Here is a 26383-nt window from a genome sequence, read left to right as displayed (position 1 = left end):
AACAAACACAAGATAAATACTTTTGTTACACCCATTCATTTTTGTGTTAATTAAATATTTTTTCAAACACCACATCCATTCCTCAAAACTTTCCTCTAACTAACTAATCAGCAACAAGCAACAAGCAACAGCAACAAAAATAACTATTGATAAGCAAATTTAAATTTGCAATAATACTGAGATTGTTAATTGTTAAAAGAAATTGCAAATAAAGTCAATCTTAACAATATTGTTATTTTGCTAACTTTGGTCGTGGTTAGTGGTGGTAACAAACTACAACAAACTATATACTTTAAAATTGTAATTTAATTTAGAAAATTATTGTATTACCATTTATACTTAAAAGGAAAGGTAGCAAGTTAAAAATATATTCAAGAAAAAGGTTTTTTTTAGGTTGAAAGTGGAAAGGAGCAAGTGAATTTTGATGAAGGAGAAGAGTGAAGAGTGGTGTAGGATGGTGATAGAGTGTTTTATTTTTATATTTATATTTGTTGCACTACTATAACTTTCAACAAATATTATGAACAGAGTTGATTGGCTAAACCTATATAAATATAAACATCTTATATATATTTGATTTACCACTCAATTCAAACAAACTAACACGCACACACACTCTCTCTTCTCTTTCATCCAATTCAATAATTTTTATTGTCAAATTACAAATATCAACTCAATCTTTTTAAACTATCAAGCCAAATCCAGCTATAACCTGTTGTTGTTGTTGTTGTGTTGCTGATCACTTTGTGTATTTATTGGCGACCAGTTGCAAGCAAAACATGTTGTGAAGTAAATCCACACAACTCTAAACTATGTCGAGTCATTTGCATACAAATAAAGCTATTGATTAAGAAGATATGACTAATTGGTAGGCTAAAGGTATCAAATATTGATATATATTTTTTTGCCTATATATGTATATATTGAGGTTATTTATTGTGTGTGTGGCCCGATTCAATAGTAATAAAATACCGCACCACTATCAGCAACAACAACAACGAAATCAATCAAAAAAAAAACAAAATACCACCACCACCAACCAGTAACAATTAATGGTAAAATCAATTTCGATTATAATAAAAATTTAAGATATATAAAAGAAACCAACTATTCAATCAAATTATTTTTTTTTTTTTTAGTTTTGGAAGTGGTGTGAAGTTTACCACTAAACCTGGTTTGTGGTGAGTGTGGTTGATGATTGTGGTGGTATTGATCGTATTTGTTGTGTGTTTAGAAGCAAATATTAATCTGATTTAAATGAACACCATCTTTAAACAAAAAAAAAAAGCAAAAACATTAAAATATGCATCATTTTTGCTGTTAAAAATAAATGTACTATAATAATGTGTTAATGCCACGACTGATCAATTATACTCAATTATACCCAATTATTGTCCAATCAAATAAGATGATTGAAGTTATTTTCATTTCACTAGTGTCGACTGACCACCACACCACACCACCACCACCACTATTACTACGATCACCACTGCAAACAATACCAATAAGAACACCACACATATAAAGAATATATTCAACTTTAGATTAATAATTAATATTATTTTTAATTATAACAAAAAAAATAAATTAAAATGTGAGTGTGTTTTGTGTTGATATAACTATCTTTCTTATTCTAATATCAACCACCAATATTAATATTAGACTTGGCACACTCTCACACACAAACAAGAACATAACAAACACAATCATGTAAATATATTTATATTGGAACACCCATCACTATCAAACACCCTTTGCTTTCACTCATTCGCTTTAAATTCAATCAAACTTCACCATATAGTATTTGTTTTAAAATTGAAACGTTTTAAATAAATGTAGGTGTGCAATACCCTCCACCTCTCCATACTGAGCGTGCAAATAGCACTTTTGCTTCAGTCGTAATAGCATTAAAATGATTCAGCAATCCCTATTAAATCCATTCATCTGTAGATATACCATTAGATATACTCACAATATTGTTTTTCACAAAAACACATTTAGTTAATTTGTTCCTCCTCTTTTTTTTTTTTTTATTTTAATTTTTTTTGTATCTCTAATATTAAATCCAAGTCTTTCACATTAAACAACACACAAACAAGATTCTTCACACAACACACCTCTCCTATGCTTGCTTCAATCAACTCCACACTCTTAAGAAGAAAAACAGCAGCTACCCCTTTTTCGGTGATCTCAAACCATCAATCCATTTAAACAAATAAATAACAAAAAAAACAAACAATTTTATAGTTTGAAATTTAAACATTAATTATCAAACAAACAACAAAATATTTTAAATCATCTTTTTTCGAGACCTCTATAAATCACAAACATCAAAAAGACAACTCTATTTCCAATCTCCCTTGGTATCAATCATTGTTTTGTTTTGTTTGTTTTTTTCAAAATTACAACTTTGTAAACAAAAATAACTATACATTTTTTTTTATTTATTGCAATTTAAAATTCCAATCCTCAATTTCCATATCCACAATTCAATATTTTCAGAAGAAAAAAAAAAAAGAAAATAAAAACCTAAATGACAACTGTCTTTAAATGTAACTAGCAATTATTAGAATACAAAAAAATTTCATAGGAAAAATATTAATATTAATAATTTGTTTTTTTAAAAATCTATAGATCATTTCCCTTCTTCTGGAAATAAATCAAAGATACTTGATTTGACCATTCACAATGATTATATTGATGAACTTCTTCCATCATTGTTTACAAATAAAAATTCCGCACCTCAACACCAAAAAATAACAAAATCACATAGTTTACCTCAATTTTACTTTAATACAAACCAAAAACAAAATGATCTTCAAATCGAAGAGATCGATTCACCACGTAATAATAATAATAATAATCTAAGTAGAAATAATCTTTCACTCAATAATAATAATAATTACAATAATAATATCAATAATAATAGCACAATTGGAAATAATTTTAATCCATACATTAATAACAATCATAACAATTTTTCTACTAATCATAAAATAACAACTTCACAATCATTTTCAACCAACTCGCTAAACAAATCATCGGATAATGGTTTTTGCAGAAAATACTTTGGTTCATCCGATGACGAATCTGAAAACATCACAAGCTTTGAAGAGGAATCTTCTGACGATTTCTACTTGCCATCTGTTCAATCAACGGGTCTTCAGAATCTACAATCGTATTTCTCAAGATCGTCATCAAACACATCATCAACATCTACTTCACCAACGGCTTCACCATCTACTTCACCAGGTCAGCAGTCAGTACAATTCGAATATCTAAAATCACAACTATCAGCATCATCTCCAACAGTACCAACTTTGAAAAACAAAAAGAAAAACCATCAACCAACAAAAGTAGCTCCCTATTCAAATACTGAAAAGGTAAACAATTTATAATTTAAAAATTAATTTTATAATTACTAATAATTAACAATTATTAATCGTTATTAAAATAAATAGTTAAATCATAGAGAAAAAAAAAGAGGTAGACCACCAAAAGAAAGATTTGGACACTGTGCAAAATGTGAGACAACAGAAACACCAGAGTGGAGAAGAGGTCCTGACGGAGAAACATCGCTATGTAATGCATGTGGACTCCAATATGCCAAACAAATGCGAAAAGAAAGAGAATCATCTACCGTGGCCACTATTGGGTCATTATCAAATATCCTAAATTAAAAGGTTTTCGATAAAATTGTAAATTTACAAAAATAATAACTTCCTTTGTCTCCTTTCATTTGAACAAATGCATTTTTTTTTTTGCTAATTGTACAGTCATTTAATCATCTTTTTTTTTAAAAGCCATTGATATGGTTATTGTCAAACAAACTCCGATGAAAATAAACAGGTACTCCTAAATCTGAATCTAAACAACTTGTGACAAAAAAAAAAAAAAGAAAAATTAAAGACCAAAGGCATATAAATTGATACATTATAACCTCCAAACTTGGTTCTTATAAGTAATTTAAATTAAAAAACTGAAATAAAATAAAAATGTGTAATTTCATTTTATGCATCCCCAAAAAATGAAAATAATTTGCACAGCTTTTGTGTGCATTTTGCAAAAATAATGGCGAGAATACAAAAAAGGTGTGCAAAAAAAAAACCCAACCTATAAAATGAAATAACACGAATAAAAAAAACCTTAGAAATCCTCAACGGTAAAAAGTAAACTCGTCTTGTATTCCCTAAATGTTCAAAACAAACTAACTAAAATTATTCCCGATTGATTTTAATATAGTACTTCAAGTTGTTTTAGTTTTAACGACATTCTTAATTTTTTTAAAAATGAAATTCAATACCTCTCTCATAAGAGTGGGGTTAAAATCTATTTAAAACTCAAAGTGATTATTGATGGTTAAGGATATCTTGGATTCGAATTAATTAGGAAACCCGCAAAGATTTCATATTCAATTGATTTTCCAAAAAATACCAAAAAATTTTTTTTTGATGTTTTATTAATAAATATTTTGGTTTTGATATAAAAAAATTGATTCAATCTGAATTAAATAGATTATTTTGAAACATTACTCCATTTATAAAATACTTAAATATCAAAAAAAAAACACCTTATTTATTCATTATCTTTAAAAAACACAAAATAAAAATTGAAGAATTATACATTTGTAAATTAATTAATAAATCTAAAGAAAATTATTACTTTAGAATCAAAATTGTTTTTAAAAATTCAATTTATTATTTGTAAGTAAAAAATAAAATTATAGAAATAATTCCAATGAATTTTATTCTTTTTTATTTTTTGTTAATAAAAACTGGTCCAATCACTATTCTTTTTAAATTTCTGTTTAATTTTCTAAAATTCAAAATTTTTTTAAATTTCCTTTTTTAGTTTTAATGTTTTAAATTTATTTATTTATTTTTCAAATCCCCATCCAATCATTGTACTCTTAAAACAAAAAAATACCAGCTAATTAATTAAATAACCCCAGGCAGAGACAAACACAATTAGAAAAACGACATGTGCAGTGACTCTTTACTTCATTTTGCTTTTATTTATTTTTTTGTAATAATTATTATTTATTTTATCATTATCATAGTTACCGTATTTGTTCCATACCTCAAAAACAATACCCCCAAACCCAAACTAAATCTCAAGTTGGTAAAATCCTTTTTGTAAACATACTATCGACTATCATTGACATACGTTATTGCTCAGATTTTTATTGTTTTATTATAGTTGTTGTTGTTTAGATGGTTTATTAATTAATTGTCATCTTTGTTTTTATTGCTCTTCTTTGTTGTTGGTGTTACTTGAAAAAACGAAAAGACACAAAGTAACAATAATCTCAATGTTCGAACCATTACTTTGAATGTCAAACGACAATTGGTAACCATAAAAACCATTACAATTTCAAATATTACCAAGAGAAGTTAAAGTGGTTTTTTACTGTTTCTGCAATTGTTAATTTTTGTTTTTTGTTTTTTATGTTTTAACAACATGTACTGTGTGTGTGTGTGTGAACTGGGTGTGTTTGAAAAAAACTCATTGAGTAAACTAATGGTTAGTGAACAAAGAGAGAACAAGAAAAACTAACATCCTGCTTTGCAAATGAAATAGATCGAAATCTATAAGATTGGTGTTCCTGCTACTACTACAAACTGTTTCTCTCAAAATTGTTTGAAAAAAAAAAGAAACAACACACACACACACACACACACACACGCACTAATACTGACAATTAATATAATAACACACCAATTAAAGTTTAAACTCCTCTCAACTTACCACTTCACCCTCTTTTTTTATTCAAAAAATTTTATTTTTATTTATAAACTTCACACACACACACTCTCTCCCAATTTCACACCCGTACCCACAGAGGAAATAAATGCCTGTTTTTTTATAATTATAATTATCTGTATGTATCTTTTGCGATGATACTGAGCACTTCAAACAAAATTCCAATTCTCATACAACAACAACAACAACCAACAATAAAAATTTAAATCTTTCAATTATCTATGTTTATTTTCACTTTTTACATTCTGTTAAAATCTTAGTAAAAATAATAAAATACATATAAATATTAATATGTGTTTAAAAGTGTGGGTTGATTTAAATTATTTATTTTTGTAATAAATATTTGACTTTTTGGTCATAGATAACAAAATCCACAGCAAAACAACAGAGATACAAATTTTAATACAAATAAATAAAAATATACAAATATATAAATGTGTGTTAAAATTTTGTGAAAAACAAAAACAAAATCAATACACTACTTCATATATTCAATATCATTGTAAATGTAAAGCCTGATATTTGTAACTTTCTTCAAAAAGACATCAACGACAAGAATATCAAATACTTCACATATTATATACCTGTATTGAATTATTATCATAATATATCCTATTAAAAAAATATCTCATACAATATTGTTACCAATACCAGCACCAGCACCAAAACCACAAATTCCAACACCAACTTCAAAACACAAATTACAGCACCTTATCAAATAAAAATTTATTATCTTCACACATTTTTATTGAATTGCTGCAAATTTGTATTAGATTGTTGACCAGCATTTTATTTTTGAATAAAACACACACACTCCATATACCAGCAGCAACAACAACAACATTTTTGAATCAATTTAATGAAATGTGATTGACCAGTTGTCGATTGATATTGCTACAAGTAAATAAAATTAATTATTTATCATTTATTTTTAATTTAAATTAAAATAAATATCATTTTTAATTCCAATCTTAATATAAATACATTAAATATACTAATTCAAATAACAACCATTTCAAATATATATAAATTTACTTATTACTAAAATTCAACATTATTATAATAATAGATACAATACATTGCTTGCAAATTATCACTACGAAAACTTCCACATTTGGTTACTACACCTACCCAAAAGTGACAAATACCGCCTATATCATTAAATTATGTTATCAACCAACTATTATAATAACAATAACAATCACTTTGTCAATTCCAAGTGTATCTACATTGATTGTGGTATCGCCACCAATCAATTAAACAATAATAGTAATAAACAACATCAACAACTACAACAACAAGAACAACAAGAACAACATTCCACATCACCACCATCATCTACATACTCGACCAGTCCGAACTCAAGCTCCTCTTCCTCATGTTCAAGCAGAAGGAATTCCCCATCACAACTCAATAGATTCCCATTCCTCAGTGACTACCTATCTGGATCTGCCGATCTCCTGGTCAAGAAAGTATGTAGCTGGGTCATAGAGTCCAACCGAACTGGAAAGACTGGATACCGTGAAACCTTGCTCTCAAAGTCTCAGATGGAGGCAGGCGTCACCGAAATCCTTGAAGTAATATTACAATGGTTAATTGAAGACCTAAATGAATCAACCTACATCCTGTTTACAGCATTCTTTTTGGCCGATAAATACGTAAAGAAAGTTGGTATTAGACAAAGTTCAGTCTTGTGGTTAATACTGACAAGGTAAATATCATCATTGAATCAGCATTAACAATATTGTTGTTACTAATCTTTATATTTTAAATTTTTTAGTTGTATAGTAGCGATAAAAATGTATAGTGAATCCAAAATTAATATGAATAGAATTGCCAGTAAATTCGATACCAATCCAACCAACATTATCAAAATGGAGATGGAATTCCTATCGATCATGTGCTACCGACTTTATGTTGAAGAGCAAACCGTCAATGCTTTTCTCACACATATATTTTTCGAATTCAGATGTAATATCACCGACCGAACCCAAGCAATAATGAAAGACATACAAAAAGAAATACAACGAAAAGAACAACAACAACAACAACAACAACCTTAATTAATTTCATTATTTAATATATATTAAATTATTTGACTCTTTCTTTTTCATCAATAATAAATAAAAAAAAGTGAGAGCTTAGCTGTACATAATAAAACAAAACAAAATCTAAAGATACCAAAAAAAAAACAATGTTTACAATTATTTCTTTTAAATTTCTTAATTATTATTTATTATTACTACTAATGTAAGTGTATATGAAGTACTGTACATAATAAAACAAAACAAAATGAAAAGTAAAAGTAAAAGATAAAGAAAACAGTGATTGTAATGTAATCCTACTATTTTGAAAACAAAAAAAAAACAAAATCTATTTTTGCAAAAAATTTTCAAAAACCACCTTCTATACGAAAATTCGGCAGCAATCTTAGGTTATAATTGAGAGATCTTGCTCATATTTTTATTTTTATTCTATTGCTTGTCTCCAAATTAAATGTTTGATTTGATGGTTTTTTTGTTTTTTTCTCTTTTTGCAAATTTAATAAAATAAGATATATCTGTAGAAAGTTATTTATAATTTAATAGAATAACTACTAAATATGATTTCAAATCATTCAAAAGAAAATAAATAATAATAAACAATAACGACAACAACAATTCCTTTTTGCTCTTCTTTTAGTATCTATAAAAAGTACTAGTTTATTTATCAATACACTTTCGAAAATTAATGTTATGTTGGGTGGCAATAATAAATCCTTTTCCTGTTGTAAACATTATTATTATTTAATATCATTATCTTTTATATTACTATTTTTTTTCAGTGATTTTTTGGTGTTGACAACAGGCACCACCTTATCTCCATCGTCACACACTGAACAAAATCATCAACAACTACAACAACAACAATTAGATCTAGATATAAATAATATAGATGTCAATGATGATAGTAGTAGTAGTAGTGATAGTTTCGAGTTTGGTAATTATAAATTATTCTTATTAAATAAAAATAATAATAATAAAAATATTAATTAGTATTTTTTTTTTTTAATTAAAATAGTACCAACACTTAAACCAACATCTGAAATAACTATAATATCAAAAGATACAATTAACTTTACATGGGTTTCAGATGCAAACTACGAACACAAACCATATTATAATGCTTCGATTTCTTTCGATAACAAGAATTGGTTAACGTTTTGTTATTATTCAGAATCAAACAATTGTGTATTCGACAGTTTAGTCTCTGATACAACCTATCACTTTAAAATATCCGATGTCAACTATGACATTCCTGTAGATAAATTTTATAGTTATAAAACACAACCAGGTAATTTTCGCGCGGAAAAAACGAATTAATAATATTTTTTGATATTAATTAATTGTATTGCAAATTAAAACAAACAGATTCAACAAGTAGATGTATTCTGGAGGATGGCGATAATGCATGTTATGGAAATGGACATTGTATGGGTAATCAATGTATATGTAACGATGGTTGGGGTGGCGATCTATGTCAGATCAAAACTTTCAACAAAAGACGAACACAAGATGTCAAACCGATGACCACTCAGCCGATTGCCAATATCACAATGGCCGGAATGAGCTACTCGATCATCGTAGACAGCCTACAGGAATACACAAGTCAGAATTGGAAAATCGGAAACCGAGTGGAGTTCTCGCAGTTGAATTGGCGGTACTCGGTGCTCGAAGACGAAGCGGTCGAGATCCACAGTTCCGACACGATCGTGCGAAAGCGCTGGCTCTACCAAGCGGACTTGGATGACAAACCGTCGCTCCGACAGAGTGCCCGTATCAATGTTACATTCACACAGTACGTTGCTATCGAAGGTGTAACCGACAACCAGTATTACACGTTCGAATACGCCGGACACAGCCACTCGATTTCGCTGGGCGCGCTAAAGTTTGACGTCGCCATAGAGGGCTGGGATTTCCTCACCGAGCAAAACCTGCTCGAGATCAACAGCGTCGTTACACCACCCGAAGGTGGAGAGCAATGTGTCGATTGGTCTTACTACTCGTTAATCGAAGGCGACAGGATAACGGCGCTCAGTCTCATAGATGCCGGCGGCAACATGGTGTACGGACAGTTCCCCAATCGTGCAGAGGTCGACAATGTTCCGCGATCGGTTGAGAATCGATTCACTGAGAATAAAGACGATGGATCGGTCAATGTTTCTTCGCGGCTACCGTATTTCGAGATGCGAGCACTTCTTGACCCCGACCTAAATCTTCTGGTGACCGGCGGTGACTATTCAAGATGCAGATATCCATCGAAAACAAGATTCACCCTCATGGTTACATTTGGTTTTTCACTTGGACTCTTATTAGCAGCTACCTCGTTTTGTCTAATGGTTAAATACCAACAAAGTAGAATACACTCAAAGAACTATCATAATTTCCAAGACGAAGAAGAAGAGGAAGAAGATGTGAATGCTAATGATAATGTTGAAAAAGTAACTGTTTTAAATATAACCGATCAAAATACAAATAATCATAATAAAAATGTTTAGTTGCTAGCTTATTGCTTATAATAATAAAAAAAAAAAAAATGAAAAATCTGTTTTTTGAATGATCAAAAAAAAAAAAAAAATTGATCAAAAAAAACGATTAAACATTCGATTATTCAAATTCATATGAATTAAATTGTATAGTTTCATTATCATAATAAATAAATAATGTCTTTTTTTAGTAATACTTTAAATAAGACTGTTAGATCAACATGTCTACTTGGTGAAGGTAAAGAAAGAAAAGAATATTAGATTTTAGATAATATTAGTAGTAGAATTACTGCTTGTCAATCAGTTAAAACAAAGGACTAACTTTAATTATATTCATTATTGCTAATTAATTAAATATAATAGTTGAATCATTAATATATACAAAGAGATTTGCTACTAAAAAGTCAGCAGGTACAACAAAGAATGGTAGAGATTCAAGACCAAAGTATTTGGGTGTCAAGAAGTTTGGTGGACATTTAGTCGAACCAGGTAATATTATAGTTAGACAGAGAGGAACTAGATTCCATCCAGGAGATGGTGTCGGTATGGGTAGAGATCACACAATTTTCGCTACAGTACCAGGTGTCGTTTACTTTAGCGTTTCAACAATCAATACACACGGTCTTCCAGCCAAACCAAGAAAGTTTGTCTCTGTCTTGGACTTTAGCGACCTACATGATAATCAATTTGACCAACAAGAACAATTCCAACTAGCTGACGAACAAGAAGAATTAACAACAACCCAACAACAAACAGAATCTCAAACATCATCATTGTAGAAACAATTAAAATAATAATAATAATAATATCAAACAAAACAAATAATCGAAATGACATTGCTTATTCTTATTCTTTACGTACTTTTTTTTTTTTTTTTTTAATCATATTATATAAGATTCTGTCAGTCACATTATTTTATTTATGTGCATCGCCACTTAGGGGTCAAATAAGCTGCAAATCGTTTAGCTGTAGTGGTAAAAGACATGAGGAGGTATGAGAGGACGGCTCATTCTTGAATGTATGATGCAGTCCATTTCCAGAATAGATCGATAATAGATATAATGTTACATTATAACTATTCTTACCATATTATAGCTACCTAAAGAGAGCAGAGTGGTCTTCTTTGATGTCTGTATCTCTTGAAATAGTTTATGTTAAAACAAGCATCTACAAGATCAAATCACATATAGCAACAAGCCGTTGCTTTGTACTTGTGTAAGAGATGTAATGTATAAGCTGAAACTACACTGTGGCTTACATATCATAAGAAATATGATGTTGTCAAGTTATGTTAAGAAAGACAAGTATGAGTAGGGTGTGGTGAAGATATAATAGTGAACAGCTTTGGTAAACAAACAAATAACTATAGATGCGGAGTGAGAATACACATAATCATCATTGGCAGGTGGGTAGAGAGTGGTGGCGAGCGAGAGTGTGTCATTGAGCTTGAGGAGTCCAATGGGTATGCGTTCATAATAGTGAGACGCCTCCTCTTTTAAAAAATTGGACAATGGAGTGAGGATGATCCCGGCCAATTCAACAGTATAAAAAGTTATCGTCTGGATGGATTGACGGCTAGAATGATTTCATTGAGGAATTGACGATTGACACGTGCCACAGTCAAAAACAATTAAAGTAATAAGTTCAAAAATAAAAAACCATTAGCAACTTTTTTTAATCAGGGCACCACATTTTTCATTTTTCTTATTACAATTATTATATCAAACAAAGAAAATATGTATTTGTAGATTACATATAAACAATATTTTGTTATTAGATTGGAACCACAAGGTGATATAATCAAAAACATGTATAAATCAGAAGTGCATATTAAATCAATAAAAAAAAGAGATAGGAGTAAGAAATTAATGATTGAATTCAATGTAATGATTATTATTATATCGGTTTGTTTCAGGACACCTTTAGAAAGGTTTCCACAACACACGATGACGTAAATACACATTTGAATGTCATAATTATTTGCAAAAAAAAAAGGAATTTTTCTTGTTTTTTTTTGTGTTTTTTTTTTATTGTGAAGTTTCAACAGTCGACTGAAAGTATTGATAAAGTAAAACATGGGTTGACCAAATATATAAACACAATTAATATTATTGGTTTGAAAGATTCACACCTCTTCACACACCACCATCTTTGTTAAAGTAAATTTAACATCATATCATCACTTAAGTAAAATTTAGAATTACTTTTTTTATTTTCAACATTTTTTTTAAAAATATTATTATTATTATTCTTATTTGATTTATTATTTATAATGTTATTTAAACACATTATAAATAATAATAATAGTTCAAAAGTTATAGAATAAAGAAAAATAATGAAATTTGTATATAGTTTTTTAAATATTTTAATATTTTTTACATTATTTAATAAAAGTTTGTATTAATTATTATTAATTACATTTAAAATTGAACTTTTTAAGTTATTAATTATTATAAATAAATTATATAGTATTATCACATACCAATAATATAATAAATGGGGATCAATTAAAAGATTTATCGATTTCAATTTTAAAGGAATTGGAAATGCTTGTATACGATCATGGTGATGATCATGAGAGTAATATAAATAATAATAATGTTGGTGGCGTTGGTTCACCAACATCTTTTCTACCACCTATGAATATAACGATGGATTTCAATAATTCAACGGTTAGTCTACCGATGCAATTGTATGCCGATCGTCTAAATATCTCGGATGTACGAATGTATTCGCCTTACGTCAAGTTCCCACTTACCTTTAACTCAAAGAACATGAGCTACGACATTGATATTCACGCCGACTCTCTGCCGATGTCGATCTCTCTCAATCCCAACAACTCGGTGGTGCCACTGCAACTGATGATCAACGGTGACAACCAGATACCGATTACCATCGGTGTCAAGAGCATAGCGGTTCCACTGTTCAACTGGTTGGTGATTGGATTTCTCGGTGGTCTTATCATCATTTGTCTGATAATGATTATCTACCAACACAGCATGTTGATCTCACTCAAGCGCAGATTAGATGATATCGACATTGCCAATCAGGTACACCAAGGAAAACGTGTTAAAATAGGTCATCGTTGGTATCATACAATCAACAACAACAACAACAACAACAGTAACAACAATGATATAAACGAACTTAGTATAAATAGTGATAACGATGATAATATAAATAATAACAATATCAACAACAATAACAACAACAGCAATATAGCAGACTCTTCAAAATATTTAATAGTTTGTCATAAATGTGGTCAAGTCAATGGTAAAACCAACTTTTGTTTTCAATGTGGTAACCCACTCCAGATAGGATCATTAGCATAATATATATAGCTAACCATAATTGAATCAAAAATAATATAAATAATTTGTAAATAATAATATATCTTGATTAAAAAAAAAACTTTCACAATAAAGAACAATCAAAGACATGGCGATCGACTTGATCTTTCGTCTTTTTGATTTTTTTTTTTCAGTTTTTTCTAACTAATCTATTTCAATGAAACAAGAACAACAATTATATTTATTACCAATTAATAATCATCAATATAAGAATGAAGAATCACTAACGTCTTCTAATCATATTTGTTATTTACATTCGAATCTTTTAAAAGAAAGAGAATTGCGATTAGGTCAATGGGTATTTTTAAGTATACCTCTTACAACTACTGACAATAGTAATAATAATAGATTAATAATAGTTTCACAAATATGGATAAATAGAGAATCATTTAAAGATAATATAATACAATCTATACCTTTTATTTATTTAATTATAAATGATAGTAGTAGTAATGATGATGTTGATAATATAAAACAATCAAAACAATATAAAGAGATAATTCAATCATTAAATTATAATAACAGTAATAATAATTATACTTTAAACAATGAAAGATTACCTATTCCCATACCGAAACCTTTGAATGTCAATCTTTATACAATACCCAATAATCAACAAAATATTTTATTAAAAATAGATATACTATTATTAGAAGTTAATAATGATTCAATACCAATGAAATCAAAACATCAATATGTATGTATTATTAATATCAAGTTACTTTGCATTGGACTAACATGTATATTTGTAGTTAAAAGATATTTTAAATGGTAAATTAATTGGTAATGGATTCATGATTGGTAGTCTTGATAAACCTCAATTAAAAGTTATAAATGTATATAATGATGAAAAGATTGGTTTAGTTTCATTATCTACAAAGATTAATATATTCAATGAAAATGATATTGACAAGCAACAACAACAGCAACAACAACAACAACAAGAATATAAAGATGATAAAAAACAAATAAAAGTAGATAGAATCAAATCATTGTTGGAAAAGAGAAGAGAAGATCATGATTCAACCAATAGTATAGGTTCAATTATGATTGGTGGATTAGATAAGCAATTCGCTATTCTAGAGGAGATGATCATCTATCCGATGTTGTTTAGATCGGTGTTTGATCATCTATCGATCAATCCACCCAAAGGAATACTGTTGAAAGGTGAGCCCGGCACTGGAAAGACGCATATCGTTCGATCGATTGCCACTTACTATGCGATCGATTTGATATGTGTCGATGCGACAAAGATTAGTGGTACCTACCTGGGTGATACCGAAGCTGCTTTGCGACGTATCTTTGGCGATGCCACCAAGCAATCGAGAGACAAACCGGCCATTCTCTTCATCGATGAGATCGATACGATATGTCCACCGAGAGCACAGGCAAACAACAACGAATCGCGTGTCGTCGGACAGCTACTCACACTGATGGATGGTATCGAGTCGCGCAGTAACAATCTCATTGTCATAGCGGCGACGAACCGTCCCAATCATATCGATCCAGCACTCAGAAGACCCGGTAGATTCGATCGTGAACTAGAGATACCCGTTCCCGACAGACATCAACGTCTACAAATATTAAAGTTATACACAAAACATCTACCTATCAATGTTGATCTATGTAAGTTATAACTTATTGTTTTGCTGTTTATCATATCACTAACTCTAAGTTGTAATAACAGCTGTATTGTCGGATGAATGTACAGGATATGTCGGTGCCAATTTACAATCTGTATGTAGAGATGCTGCGTTTATTGCTTTTAAAAAGTATGAGAGTGGAATGAAGCAAGAGAAGACGATAGATCACCAGGATTTCGTAGAGTCGATAAAGAGTAATCCACCAAGTTTGTTGAGAGAGAATAGAGTCGTAGAGATTCCAACAGTTACTTGGGATGATATTGGTGGTCTAGAAGATGTAAAGCAAGAGTTACAGCTGGCTATTGAATGGCCAATGTTACATGGTGATACCTACAAGCGGTTAGGTTTGTCACCACCCAAAGGTATTTTGTTATACGGTCCACCGGGTTGCTCAAAGACTACATTGGTCAAGGCAATTGCAAACAGTGCTAAGCTGTCGTTCATCTCGATGAGTGGTGCCAATGTGTTCTCTCCGTTCTTGGGTGATAGCGAAGCAACTATCAGAGCGGTATTCAAAACTGCGAGACAATCGACACCGAGCATCTTGTTCTTTGATGAAATCGATGCGATTGTTTCGAAGCGTCAATCATCAGAGTCTGGAGATAGCGCACAATCAAGAGTACTTTCAACGTTCCTCAATGAAATGGATGGTTTCGAACAGCTGAAAGGTGTCATTGTTGTTGGTGCTACTAATCGTCTCGACATGATAGATAGTGCATTACTTAGACCTGGTAGATTTGATAAAATTTTAAAAGTAACTATAAATTTAAATAGATTATTAACAACCATTAAATATATTAACAAATTAATATATATTTTATAGATATCATTACCTGATCAACAAACAAGATTAAAAATTATAAAAGTAAAGACAAAGAATTTACCATTGGAAAGTGATATCAATTTTGAAGAATTATCAAAAATGGTATGTTTAATTTAAAAAATATATTATAATTCGTTGATATATATATATACATATATTAATATTTAATTAATTATTAGACTGAAGGATATAGTGGAGCTGATATTGAAAATTTATGTAAAGAAGCATCTATATGTTGTATGAGAAGAGATTTAATGAATGGTGTGGTTTCAATGAATGATTTTAGGAATGTATTTAATCAAAAAGTAAAACATCAATAAAGTACAACATTGGTGTAAATATAATTAAATAAATTGTTCGCACAATATTATTTTATTTAGTATATTCATATATATAATTTAGAATAATCCAATGGTATTTGATATTTGATCACCGACTACAACTTCAATAGATTGTATCATTGAATTGATATTCAAATTACATTCTGCTTTGGTTGTAGAGATAAAGTTGTAGCAGGTTTCATTAAAGTCATTGTACACAATTCGAATGAATGAATGATCTTGACTTTCGTTGATAACGAATCCATATTCTATTGGTGCAAAGTTGTATCCATTGATCTCTAGTACATTGGAGTTGGTGATCAGGTAGCTTGTAATGACTGGTGGTCGATACGAGAGTTTAGATTGCGTTCCAAAATCAACAAGTTGATCGGATACAGATCCAATTAGAGTAAGTGAACTTCCAAAACCAGGTGGTATGTAGCATTCAATGAAATGATCGAATGGGTTACAATCAATGTCGGTGTTGTTTAATTGGAAGTTTAGGTCCGCTGAAACAAGTCCAAGACCGAAACCATAGAGCTGTACTAATCCTCCAGAGGTATTGACTAGAGTATCATTGAACAGTGTAATGATTGGTGGATAGTAAGTGAATTCTCTGTTGATGGTAAGATCTCCGTTTTGGATTGTCAGTTTGTGGCTAGCAGTTTCATAATCCAATTCAAAGATGATCTGGTCCAAGGTTTGATTTAGAATATCGACTGGAATATCATCTATGAACACTGTTGTTAGATTACTGAATCCTTCTCCGGTGATAACGATTGGGTCTAAAGGATCACCCGATTCTGGCAGTATCATATCAATGTTTGGTCCAGCATAGTTTAATGCTTCAGTGTTTGAATGTTGATGTTGAATGATAACACTAATAGATTGATGGTTCGAATCGTATATTTCAGGTGCAAAGCATAAAATGGAAGTGTCTGAAATATTGACTATTGGAGAGCATTCTAATGTATCGCTAATCATGACTTTGGTCTTTGTTGCATCACTTCCAAAATTGTATCCACTAATTGTTATCATGTCATAACTATATATATCTTGTGGTTCGATAGACTCTATTACAGGTAGGTTATAGGAGAATAAGAATTGCGTTCTTTGGATATTGAAAATGGCTTGAGGGGTTGATATGAATACAAGGTGGTGCTGTCCGACTCCACTTGGAACGGTACATACTATCTGTTGTTCTGAAATTAATTCGAGATCATCGCAAGGTTGATTACCAATATTAATTGTCATTGAAGAGTCGAATCTTTTACCACTGATAGTAATAGGATAGGCGCCTTTAGTTGAACCTTGTAAAATATCTACGGATGTGATGATGGGACCTACAGAGCTACATATGTAATCGAAATTATTTGAAGAGTAATCAGAGTATTGCATCATCTTGATATCGCATAGTTGGGAATTCAATGTAGAAACTGCCAATCCATATGATTCGTTCTTTTGAATATAATACACTTCGAAATCTCCAAATACAACTTTATTGGTCAGTTGACTCTTAATAAAGCTCTCCAAAATAAAGGTAATTGATGCAATGGAAATTGGAGAATTCAAATTAATTCTAGTCAATCCATTTCCAACACCTTGATATCCCAGATTAATAGGATTACCAGTCTGATCCATATTAAACATATCTATAAACTCTATAGGTTGATCGTGATATTGATTGATTGGGTCACTGATTAAAGTTTTAATTGCTTGATTCTGGTTATTAATAACTATCCATTTGTCAAGAGCTAGTTCTAATCTCTCAATTTCATAATCCGATAGAGATAGAATATTACTAATATTCATAGAGTGTTGAGATTTGAGGAGTTGTTGAACACCTGATTCCAATTCTCTTTCGTTCTGACTGATATAGATTTGTTGAGTGGATTGTAATGTTTTTAGAGGTACTCTAATATTGACCATCTTATTATTATTGACAATTGGTACTTTGGGTGGTGGACGTTGAATAATATAGTTATTATATAGAATATCTTGGAAATTAATTCCCAATTGGTAATCGGTATCTATATAATCAACCAAATCAATTAATGAGTTGACCATATCGTCATGTCTTATCTTTATCATCATGTTCAAAAGATATTCTACTGGAATAACCTCTGCATTGTTTAATCTCTTTAATCGTTTTCCTTGTCCATCTGAATAGGTCGTACTCATCCAATCCCATGCAGCTGAAATAGTTCTTCTTAACATTTTTTCAGGATCATCATCTAGTTGTTTATCACTTGAAAAAAAATAAAAAAATTAGAAAAAACAATACTTATAAATTAATTTTAGATTGTACATACTCTATATACTTTTCAATATCATTATAATTTGGAATAACACTTGACATACAAGCAGGGAATTTTGTTGTTAATCCTTTGTCCATATTCTATTAATTTAAAATTATTAAGGTTAGTTTTAAATTAATAATATGGTTATTAATTTTTTCACTTACATTTAAAAGTTTCTTTGAAATTGCTATTATTATACCATTTCCCCAATTTAAGTTGTCACCACCAATCTTATACATTAATACATTTGGATCAGGTTGATCAGATTGATAGTAAATATATTGGAGAGTCATAAGATATGCAACTTCTTCTTGACAGAGTTCATCAGAGGTTCTGATAATAAATGGAGGTCTGAATTGTGGATTAAAGAAGTTATTATTGGTATCAACCATGAATTGGTAGAAATTTCGGTTGGCATTTGGTAGCATAGCCATAAAAAGTTGAGCGAATTTGACCAACAAGAAATCATTGTTTTTAAGTAGATCGTAGGTTCTGATATCTCTAGTGTCATCATAGGCATAGTTGTACTTTGGAGGGAATTTAGGTTCTTTGTGTTTCTTTGGCAAAGTTCTCTCGATTAATGTTGCTCTGGCATTTGACCTATCACATGCATCTACAATACCATCTTCAAAAGAACAAACAGATCCAATCTTATCGTCAAATGCAATATAGTGTAGTGACATTGTATCATCTGCAATATAGTTCATAATATCTGGTTCGGGCATAGTTGGATTGCCTTTGATTGAAGACTCCTCGCCATCACTACTTGTAACTTTGTCTCTTGATGTTCTCAATGATTGCATAGAAAGCGTTACGTCTGTTGCCTTGGAAATAGTCTTACTGGTGATCTTTTCGATATATTTAGGGAATTTCGAGTAGTGTTTGTCGTTGATGGGATCCTTAATCTCTACTTCAATAACATTCTTCCAATCCTTGGGTCTGGTAAGTGAAATTGGAATCTGTATCTGAATAAATAGTTCGATGGTCTGCAATTTGTTGGGATTGGTAATATCATTATCATCATCGTAGGTACTGTATTGTCTCACCATTCTATTGAATTGATAAACCAAAGTAGGATGCTGAAAACATATAATTCCGCCACCCCTTTCACCTAAGAATATTTACGATTTAGTTAATTTAATGTTTTAAAATGATATTATTTCGATAAATTACCTTGTCCATTGTGCCTATTACTATCACCAACACAAAAGAAATTTTCTATATATATAATATAAAAAAATGTTAAAAAAAAGTCTTTCTTTCTTTAATTTAATTGTAAATATTACCATTTGCATCAAGAGCGTTATTACCATAAGCAGGATACATTGGAAATCCAAATTTAGCATGTTCACGCTTTCCACCACATGAGATATAGTCAGTGTAACCAATAAGTTCACCTTTCTTATTTTTCAAGGGTTCAGCCAAGTAAACAGGTAGCTCCAAGAATCCAACATTTAATACTTGCTCGGTGGGTTGCATTTGTTTGGTCTTAATAGCATAGAAACATTCGACAAACATTTTTTTTTGGAAAAAGTTTGCAACTACCATCCACAGATCGATTCCATCATATGTAGGTTTGGCAACCTCTTTTCTCAAAACAAAAGGTGAAAGAGTATCTGGTCTATCACCTGTCGCCTTTGGAAAAGCCAATTTGTCACCATTTCCAGATTTCATAAAATAGTATGCCTTTAAATTTCCACCAATGGTGACCTCTGGTGAATGCCACCAACAAATATCTTCCAGATCCACTTTATTGATGATCTTTTTGCTACAATCTTTGATTAATTTCGTTGGTATAATGATTTCATCATTTTGAGGTGGATTACGATCGGGGATAGTCATAAAAGTACTGAGATAGTCATAGAGAAATGGAAGTTGATTTTGTTTCATGTCATCCCATGACTTTATATCATCGAAAACTTTGAATTTATCCAAAAGATATGCATCGTTTCTCAAAAAGTATTCCATAACACGATCGAGATTATCGAAATTATAACAAAAGAAATGTTGACTATAGTCTGGTTTTCCTAGGAATTTAACACCAGAATTAATACCATTATATGAATCCAAGTCTTTGTCTTTATAAGATGGGAATGTTGGATTTGAATGCTATCATCATAATTATATTAGAAAAAGTGCTATTATTATTTTTTTTAAAAATGATAATATCTTACTTCAATATGAATACCATTAAACTTTCCATTGTCATCTTCATCATCAAAGAATACCATTCCTAGAATGAAAAAAGAAATCCTATTAAAATTTTTATCTTTTAAAAAAATTTCTCTTTAATTACCTTTGACATGTCCATTTGCACTTCCAGTAGATTGTTTGGCTCCTCGAGCACCAGTTTTTTTTCTTTGACCAGGTTGGTCATTGAAAAACATGTAATAATAATCTGAATATTGATCAAATGTTGCTTGAAGAGCACTAATAGAAAGAATTAATAAAGTTGATTAATTTTAGGATAAACTATGTTATTTACCTCAATTTGTCAGTATCATGATCTTGAAGGTCAAAAAGTCTTTCAAGTTTATCTTTGGTAGGGTCGATATAAAGATAAGTATTCAGTTTTGAATTCTTAATCTTATAGATGAACCACCAATCGACTGGGCTGTTGGAGTTATCGGAAAGTGGTGGTCCCAAACAAGATAGAGCGTTAGATTTATAATTGAGTAAATCGATAGCTGCTACTTGCAATACCTCTACAGCTATAGCATGCAGTCCTACTTTCAGTGCTTTAACTTTACAAATGATTCGTGTATCCCTGATACTTGAAAGTGTACATTCTTCGTCTCCAATCATCACAGAGACATCGTCTTTTTCGGTTCCAAACGAAGTTCCTGTAATCGTTAGTGTCATCTTTCTTTTACTGGATCCTTGAGATGGTTCTACTTTGCTAAGAGATGGACCAACATAATTAATCTTCTTGTTTGTATTGTACTCGTGAACGCGATCCACACCAATCAAAATAACAGAGAAGCTACCAGGTGTATGTGGAGGAATAATGCAGGAGATCTGTTGTTGATTAACTGTGCAGGTTGAGAAGTCTAACATTTTGCTATCTATTTTAACTCCACCAATGAAGTTCATATAGTTTCCTTTGATCAATAAATTTCCACCTCCTTTTGGTATGTTGGTTGATTGTGTTTGACTATTGATTGTCGGTTCGAAATAGTAGAATTTAACAGTTGTTTGGTAGAGGCTTCCTTTGATAGAGAATGAAACATCTTTGATTTCATTTCTTGTACCTGGTGGAATTGTACATTGAATTTTGTTGTTGTCAGTCTGAAGCAAATTAATACAAATCTTGTCACCTGCCATGATCTGCAAATGCTGTAAAACATAGCTTGGTAGATCTTGAAAGGTAAAAACAACCAAAGTCTCTGAGAATGCGTAACCTGCATCTGGTGCAACCGAGACAATCGATGGTTTTACAACTGTAAGGTCTAGGACATTAGAATTGTAACCATCAGAGATAATATTGACTTTGTTCACACCGAGTTGCAATTGAGTTGGATCGACTGAAGTATAGATTGACTTATCGTCTGACAATCCATTTGGAATGAGGATTTTATCATTAATCTTGATGAGATTGTTTTGATACATTGCACCTCCTCTTATGACAATAGGCCAACTTCCAACATTGATAATTTGATTGGGTTCTATCGATGCTATCTGTGGTGAATAGTATTTAAACTTTTCGGTATCTGGTGCATTAAAAATACGACCACCAATCAAAAGTTGAATTGAAGTGGTGACTTCTGATTGCTTACCCAATGTAAAGGCACCTGTTTTACAAACAAATGAATGATCCTGAACAGTTGTTTGATCAATAATACACTCGGTTGCACCAATGAATACCGAAGCACCCTTAATATATTGACCTAGTACAGTTACATCTGTTCCTCCAGTGTAAATACCTCTTTTAGGATTAACCGATATGATTTTTGGTTCTATTTAAAATATAAATTTAAGTATTTAAAATATTAATATAGAGAATAAATCTTAAACATACCATAAATAGTAAATACTTTATCACAATAAACTTGTTGTTGTCCAAAAGCAATTTGGATATCTTTAGTTTCATATTGACCAGGTGTAGGATTTACTACTTGAGTGTTGCAAATGATTCTTTCGATATCATTTTCCATTGTAACTTGGAGATTGGTACATTGAAGTCCACCAATACTAACCACAATATTTGGATTTGAGTTTAGTTCAATAAAATTATCACCATTGATGGTAATTTTATGTACCTTTCCACCAATTCCATATAATGGTTCGATTGATCTTACTGTTGGTAGAACATATCTAAAGTTTCCAAGTGATCTGATTGTATGGCCAGTATAAAATACTATTTGAATAGTATATGAATTCTCATTCAAGTACATATTGTTTGGAATTCTACATGCTATTCTACCTTGAGTGACGGTATCGACAACCAATGGAATGTTCAGATTTCCATTAATAAACATTACCTGTGGTAAAGGATCATTGTTATTAATCGAAAACTCATCACCCTCCACAGTCAATATTTTATTGTTTGAATTTGGATAAAAATGATGTGGTGAGAATGAAGTTATCATTGGAGCTATAGAAATATAAAATTTATTGTTAATAATCTTTGATCTAAAAGACATTAAAATATTTATTAATAATAAATTACCTAGGAAATAAAATACTTCTTGATGAAATATATTTCCATCGAATTTAATAACAAGAGTTACAGTAGATTCATAGTCTCTTCTACGTTTGAGAAGAGCTACGGCTTTTGGTGCTGGAGGCACCCTCCAACGATAGGTATCACCTACTTGATCAATAAGTTCAAAATCATTGGTACCACCAGCAGAATTAACTACTTGTAAAGTAGGGATTGAAGGGAAATCAGTACCAACCTAAAATATAAATTTGAATTAATAAAAATAAAAATAAAATAAAATAAAATTTTAATTACTTACAATAACAAAAATGGTACCTCCACCTACAAAACTTTTAAAGTGTGAGATGGAGATAATTTGGATTGCTACAACAGAATTGATAAAAATAAACAGATAAATTAAACCAAATAATAATAATTTTTTGAACTTGTCTGTCATTCTAAAAATAAACAATAATTTAGAAACCACATTTTTTTTTTTAGTCGATATATGTAACAATCGGTTGATCGACAATAAAAAAAAAAAAAACAAAAAAGATTAATGTTTTAATTAATTAATATGTGTGGTTTAGTGGTTATCTGCTTGGGCAGTGATATACAAAAAAATGGGTTTAAAAAAAATAACAACGTTTGGGCAAAAAAGATTTTATTGTTGAGGCAAAAAACTTTCTATTTTTATTTTTGGAGGGAACCTTGATTTTTGTTTAGCTTTCTCTTCAAAGATCTTTAGATTTGATTGGTGTCGTTTTTATTTTTCTTCATAACTATCAAAATCGGTATTTGTGGCGAAATGTTCCCATTGATCAAGATCTTGTTTGTATTTATTTAGTTGGGCATTGACAGAAGGGTATACACCACCACCTACGAATATATGATTGCTTTCGTATTCTGGTGTTTGATAGACTCTGATTATGAATTCCAAAAGTTTACTTGGATCTCCTCTTTGCTTACCACTAATCTCTTTGATGTGATAGTCAACCAAATCATGAATAGGTTTATAAGCATCGATTCTGTTTGAATTTTGATTGTAATGATCAGACTATATTTTTTGTTTTTTTTTTTTTGTTTATCTTTAATAATTTTGGTTTATCGAAATAGAAATATATAATTATTTATAAACTTACATCATAGAATTCAGATTTAAAATAACCAGGATTAATTGTGGATACTCTTATTCCAAATGATCTAACTTCTTTGGCATATGCTTCGGTCAGGCCATCGACAGCGAATTTCGTGGCGCAGTATGTTCCGTGACCTTGATAACCAATGAATGATGCCAGCGATGAAATGTTGAATACATGACCATAACCTTGTGCTCTCAAGATTGGTGTTACGTTTCTCAACACATTATAGACACCGAATACATTGATATCGAAATTCTTTCGTACTTCAGCATCGGTGTTCTCCTCGAGTGCACCAGAGATACCGTAACCTGCGTTGTTCACAACTACGTCGATTCTACCAAACTTTGAAAGTGTATCTACAAATGATTCTTTTACACTTGCTTCATTGTCTACCTCTACCTGAAGTGCTAAGAAGTTATCTGTGGTAATACCAACAGCATCAATCAACTTTTGTTTGTTTCTTGAAGTTCCTACCACTTTGAATCCAAAATTCAATAGATTCTTTACAAAAACTAGACCAATTCCTTTTGAGGCACCTGTAATATACCAAACTTTATCATTTGTCTTAATCTCTAATGACATTTTTATTTATTACTATTCTGATATCTCTTTTGCAACAAAAAAATTCTAAACAAATCAATAAATAAAGAAAGTTAAGTAAAGAACAATACAAAATCAATATTTATATTCTTTTTTTGATATTTTCAATAATAGATTATTTGAACATTTCAAATATCATTTATAAAGATCTTGAATGTTTTTTGGGAATGTAGACCACATATATGACTACTTATTTTGATATTTGTCGATTTTTTTTTTTTTAAATATCTGATGGGATTTACAAAGTTGTGGGTTATATTCGTCAAAGATATTATTTTTTAATTAATTTGTGATTGTGTAGAGAGAGATAGTGGGTTATATAAATATTAATTTATTTAATATATTTAGTAGTTTGTTGTTGATTTATAATCATCGAAATCGGTTTGAGTTGCAAATGGTTCCCACTGTGCAAGATCTTGTTTATATTTGTCAATCTTCGAGTTGACCAATGGGTAAACACCACCACCTACAAAGATATGAGTACTCTCGTACTCTGGTGTTTGGTAGACTCTGATGATAAAGTCTAGAAGTTTAGCAGGATCGCCTCTCGATGTGATATCCACTTGTTTGACACTCTGCTCCATGACGTCATGCAAAGCTTTGTAAGAGTCGATCTTGTTGGTCTGCTGGAAGAGCTCGTTCGATGCGAACTCTGACTTGAAGAATCCCGGATTGATAGTGGTCGCTCTGATTCCAAATGGTCGAACCTCTTGCGCATACGCTTCAGTGAGACCGTCGATAGCGAATTTCGTTGCCGAGTACGTACTGTGTCCTTGGAAGCCAACGAAAGAAACGATCGAAGAGACATTGAAAACATGTCCGTGTCCTTGGGCTCTCAAGATTGGTGTGACGTTTCTCAACACATTATAGACACCGAATACATTGATATCGAAATTCTTTCGTACTTCGGCATCGGTGTTCTCCTCGAGTGCACCAGAGATACCGTAACCTGCGTTGTTCACAACGACATCGATTCTACCAAACTTCAATAGAGAATCGGTCAACGATTGTTTAACACTCTCTTCATTGTCTAGCTCGACCTTGACTGCCAAGAAATTGTCGGGTGTTGCAAGGGGACCAACGGCATCGATCAGTTGTTGTTTATTTCTGGAGGTACCAACAACCTTGAATCCATAAGCCAACAGCTTTTTTACGAAAATTAGGCCAAGTCCTTTTGAGGCACCTGTAATATACCAGACTTTATCATTTGATTTAATTTCTAATAAAGATGATGATGACATTTTTATTTATTGTATTAATATTAATTTTATCCTA

At 30.8% G+C, this 26383-nt stretch overlaps 9 protein-coding genes across 9 annotated transcripts; 5 read left to right on the top strand and 4 right to left on the bottom strand.

Moving 5' to 3' along the window:
• Positions 1-1243: 1243 nt before the first annotated feature.
• On the bottom strand, positions 1244-2434 carry PPL_10561 (uncharacterized protein; the record flags this gene model as incomplete). Its single annotated transcript, XM_020581330.1, has 3 exons — positions 1244-1268; positions 1385-1538; positions 2407-2434. The coding sequence occupies 3 exons, from the start codon at positions 2432-2434 to the stop codon at positions 1244-1246; spliced, it is 207 nt and encodes a 68-aa protein (XP_020428117.1).
• Positions 2435-2533: 99 nt separating this feature from the next.
• PPL_10560 (GATA-type transcription factor) lies at positions 2534-3680 on the top strand (the record flags this gene model as incomplete). Its single annotated transcript, XM_020581329.1, has 3 exons — positions 2534-2552; positions 2635-3383; positions 3462-3680. 3 exons carry the CDS (start codon positions 2534-2536, stop codon positions 3678-3680), a joined length of 987 nt encoding a protein of 328 aa, XP_020428116.1.
• A 3249-nt stretch (positions 3681-6929) lies between these two features.
• Positions 6930-7826, top strand: PPL_10559 (cyclin family protein; the record flags this gene model as incomplete). The annotated part of the gene is made up of 3 exons (XM_020581328.1): positions 6930-7235; positions 7311-7474; positions 7544-7826. 3 exons carry the CDS (start codon positions 6930-6932, stop codon positions 7824-7826), a joined length of 753 nt encoding a protein of 250 aa, XP_020428115.1.
• A 229-nt stretch (positions 7827-8055) lies between these two features.
• Positions 8056-10300, top strand: PPL_10558 (uncharacterized protein; the record flags this gene model as incomplete). The annotated part of the gene is made up of 5 exons (XM_020581327.1): positions 8056-8062; positions 8446-8742; positions 8824-9096; positions 9174-9633; positions 9754-10300. 5 exons carry the CDS (start codon positions 8056-8058, stop codon positions 10298-10300), a joined length of 1584 nt encoding a protein of 527 aa, XP_020428114.1.
• A 165-nt stretch (positions 10301-10465) lies between these two features.
• PPL_10557 (uncharacterized protein) lies at positions 10466-13620 on the top strand (the record flags this gene model as incomplete). The annotated part of the gene is made up of 8 exons (XM_020581326.1): positions 10466-10526; positions 10652-11063; positions 11384-11420; positions 11479-11517; positions 12327-12356; positions 12596-12632; positions 12758-13008; positions 13306-13620. The coding sequence occupies 8 exons, from the start codon at positions 10466-10468 to the stop codon at positions 13618-13620; spliced, it is 1182 nt and encodes a 393-aa protein (XP_020428113.1).
• A 175-nt stretch (positions 13621-13795) lies between these two features.
• On the top strand, positions 13796-16424 carry PPL_10556 (Cell division control protein; the record flags this gene model as incomplete). The annotated part of the gene is made up of 5 exons (XM_020581325.1): positions 13796-14335; positions 14391-15264; positions 15326-16035; positions 16105-16206; positions 16284-16424. 5 exons carry the CDS (start codon positions 13796-13798, stop codon positions 16422-16424), a joined length of 2367 nt encoding a protein of 788 aa, XP_020428112.1.
• Positions 16425-16502: 78 nt separating this feature from the next.
• PPL_10555 (uncharacterized protein) lies at positions 16503-23823 on the bottom strand (the record flags this gene model as incomplete). Its single annotated transcript, XM_020581324.1, has 11 exons — positions 16503-18672; positions 18737-18822; positions 18889-19631; positions 19898-19942; positions 20011-20833; positions 20899-20957; positions 21021-21154; positions 21210-22680; positions 22743-23318; positions 23394-23622; positions 23686-23823. 11 exons carry the CDS (start codon positions 23821-23823, stop codon positions 16503-16505), a joined length of 6474 nt encoding a protein of 2157 aa, XP_020428111.1.
• A 309-nt stretch (positions 23824-24132) lies between these two features.
• Positions 24133-25090, bottom strand: PPL_10554 (SDR family oxidoreductase; the record flags this gene model as incomplete). Its single annotated transcript, XM_020581323.1, has 2 exons — positions 24133-24423; positions 24509-25090. 2 exons carry the CDS (start codon positions 25088-25090, stop codon positions 24133-24135), a joined length of 873 nt encoding a protein of 290 aa, XP_020428110.1.
• Positions 25091-25452: 362 nt separating this feature from the next.
• PPL_10553 (SDR family oxidoreductase) lies at positions 25453-26349 on the bottom strand (the record flags this gene model as incomplete). Its single annotated transcript, XM_020581322.1, has 1 exon — positions 25453-26349. The coding sequence occupies one exon, from the start codon at positions 26347-26349 to the stop codon at positions 25453-25455; it is 897 nt and encodes a 298-aa protein (XP_020428109.1).
• Between the last annotated feature and the right edge of the window lie 34 nt (positions 26350-26383).

This window comes from Heterostelium album (genome assembly GCF_000004825.1).
Source record: "Heterostelium album PN500 unplaced genomic scaffold PPL_scaffold14, whole genome shotgun sequence".
Lineage (NCBI taxonomy): Eukaryota > Evosea > Eumycetozoa > Acytosteliales > Acytosteliaceae > Heterostelium > Heterostelium album.
Note: the sequence above shows the minus strand (reverse complement) of the source record. Positions and strands in the feature narration are given on the sequence as shown.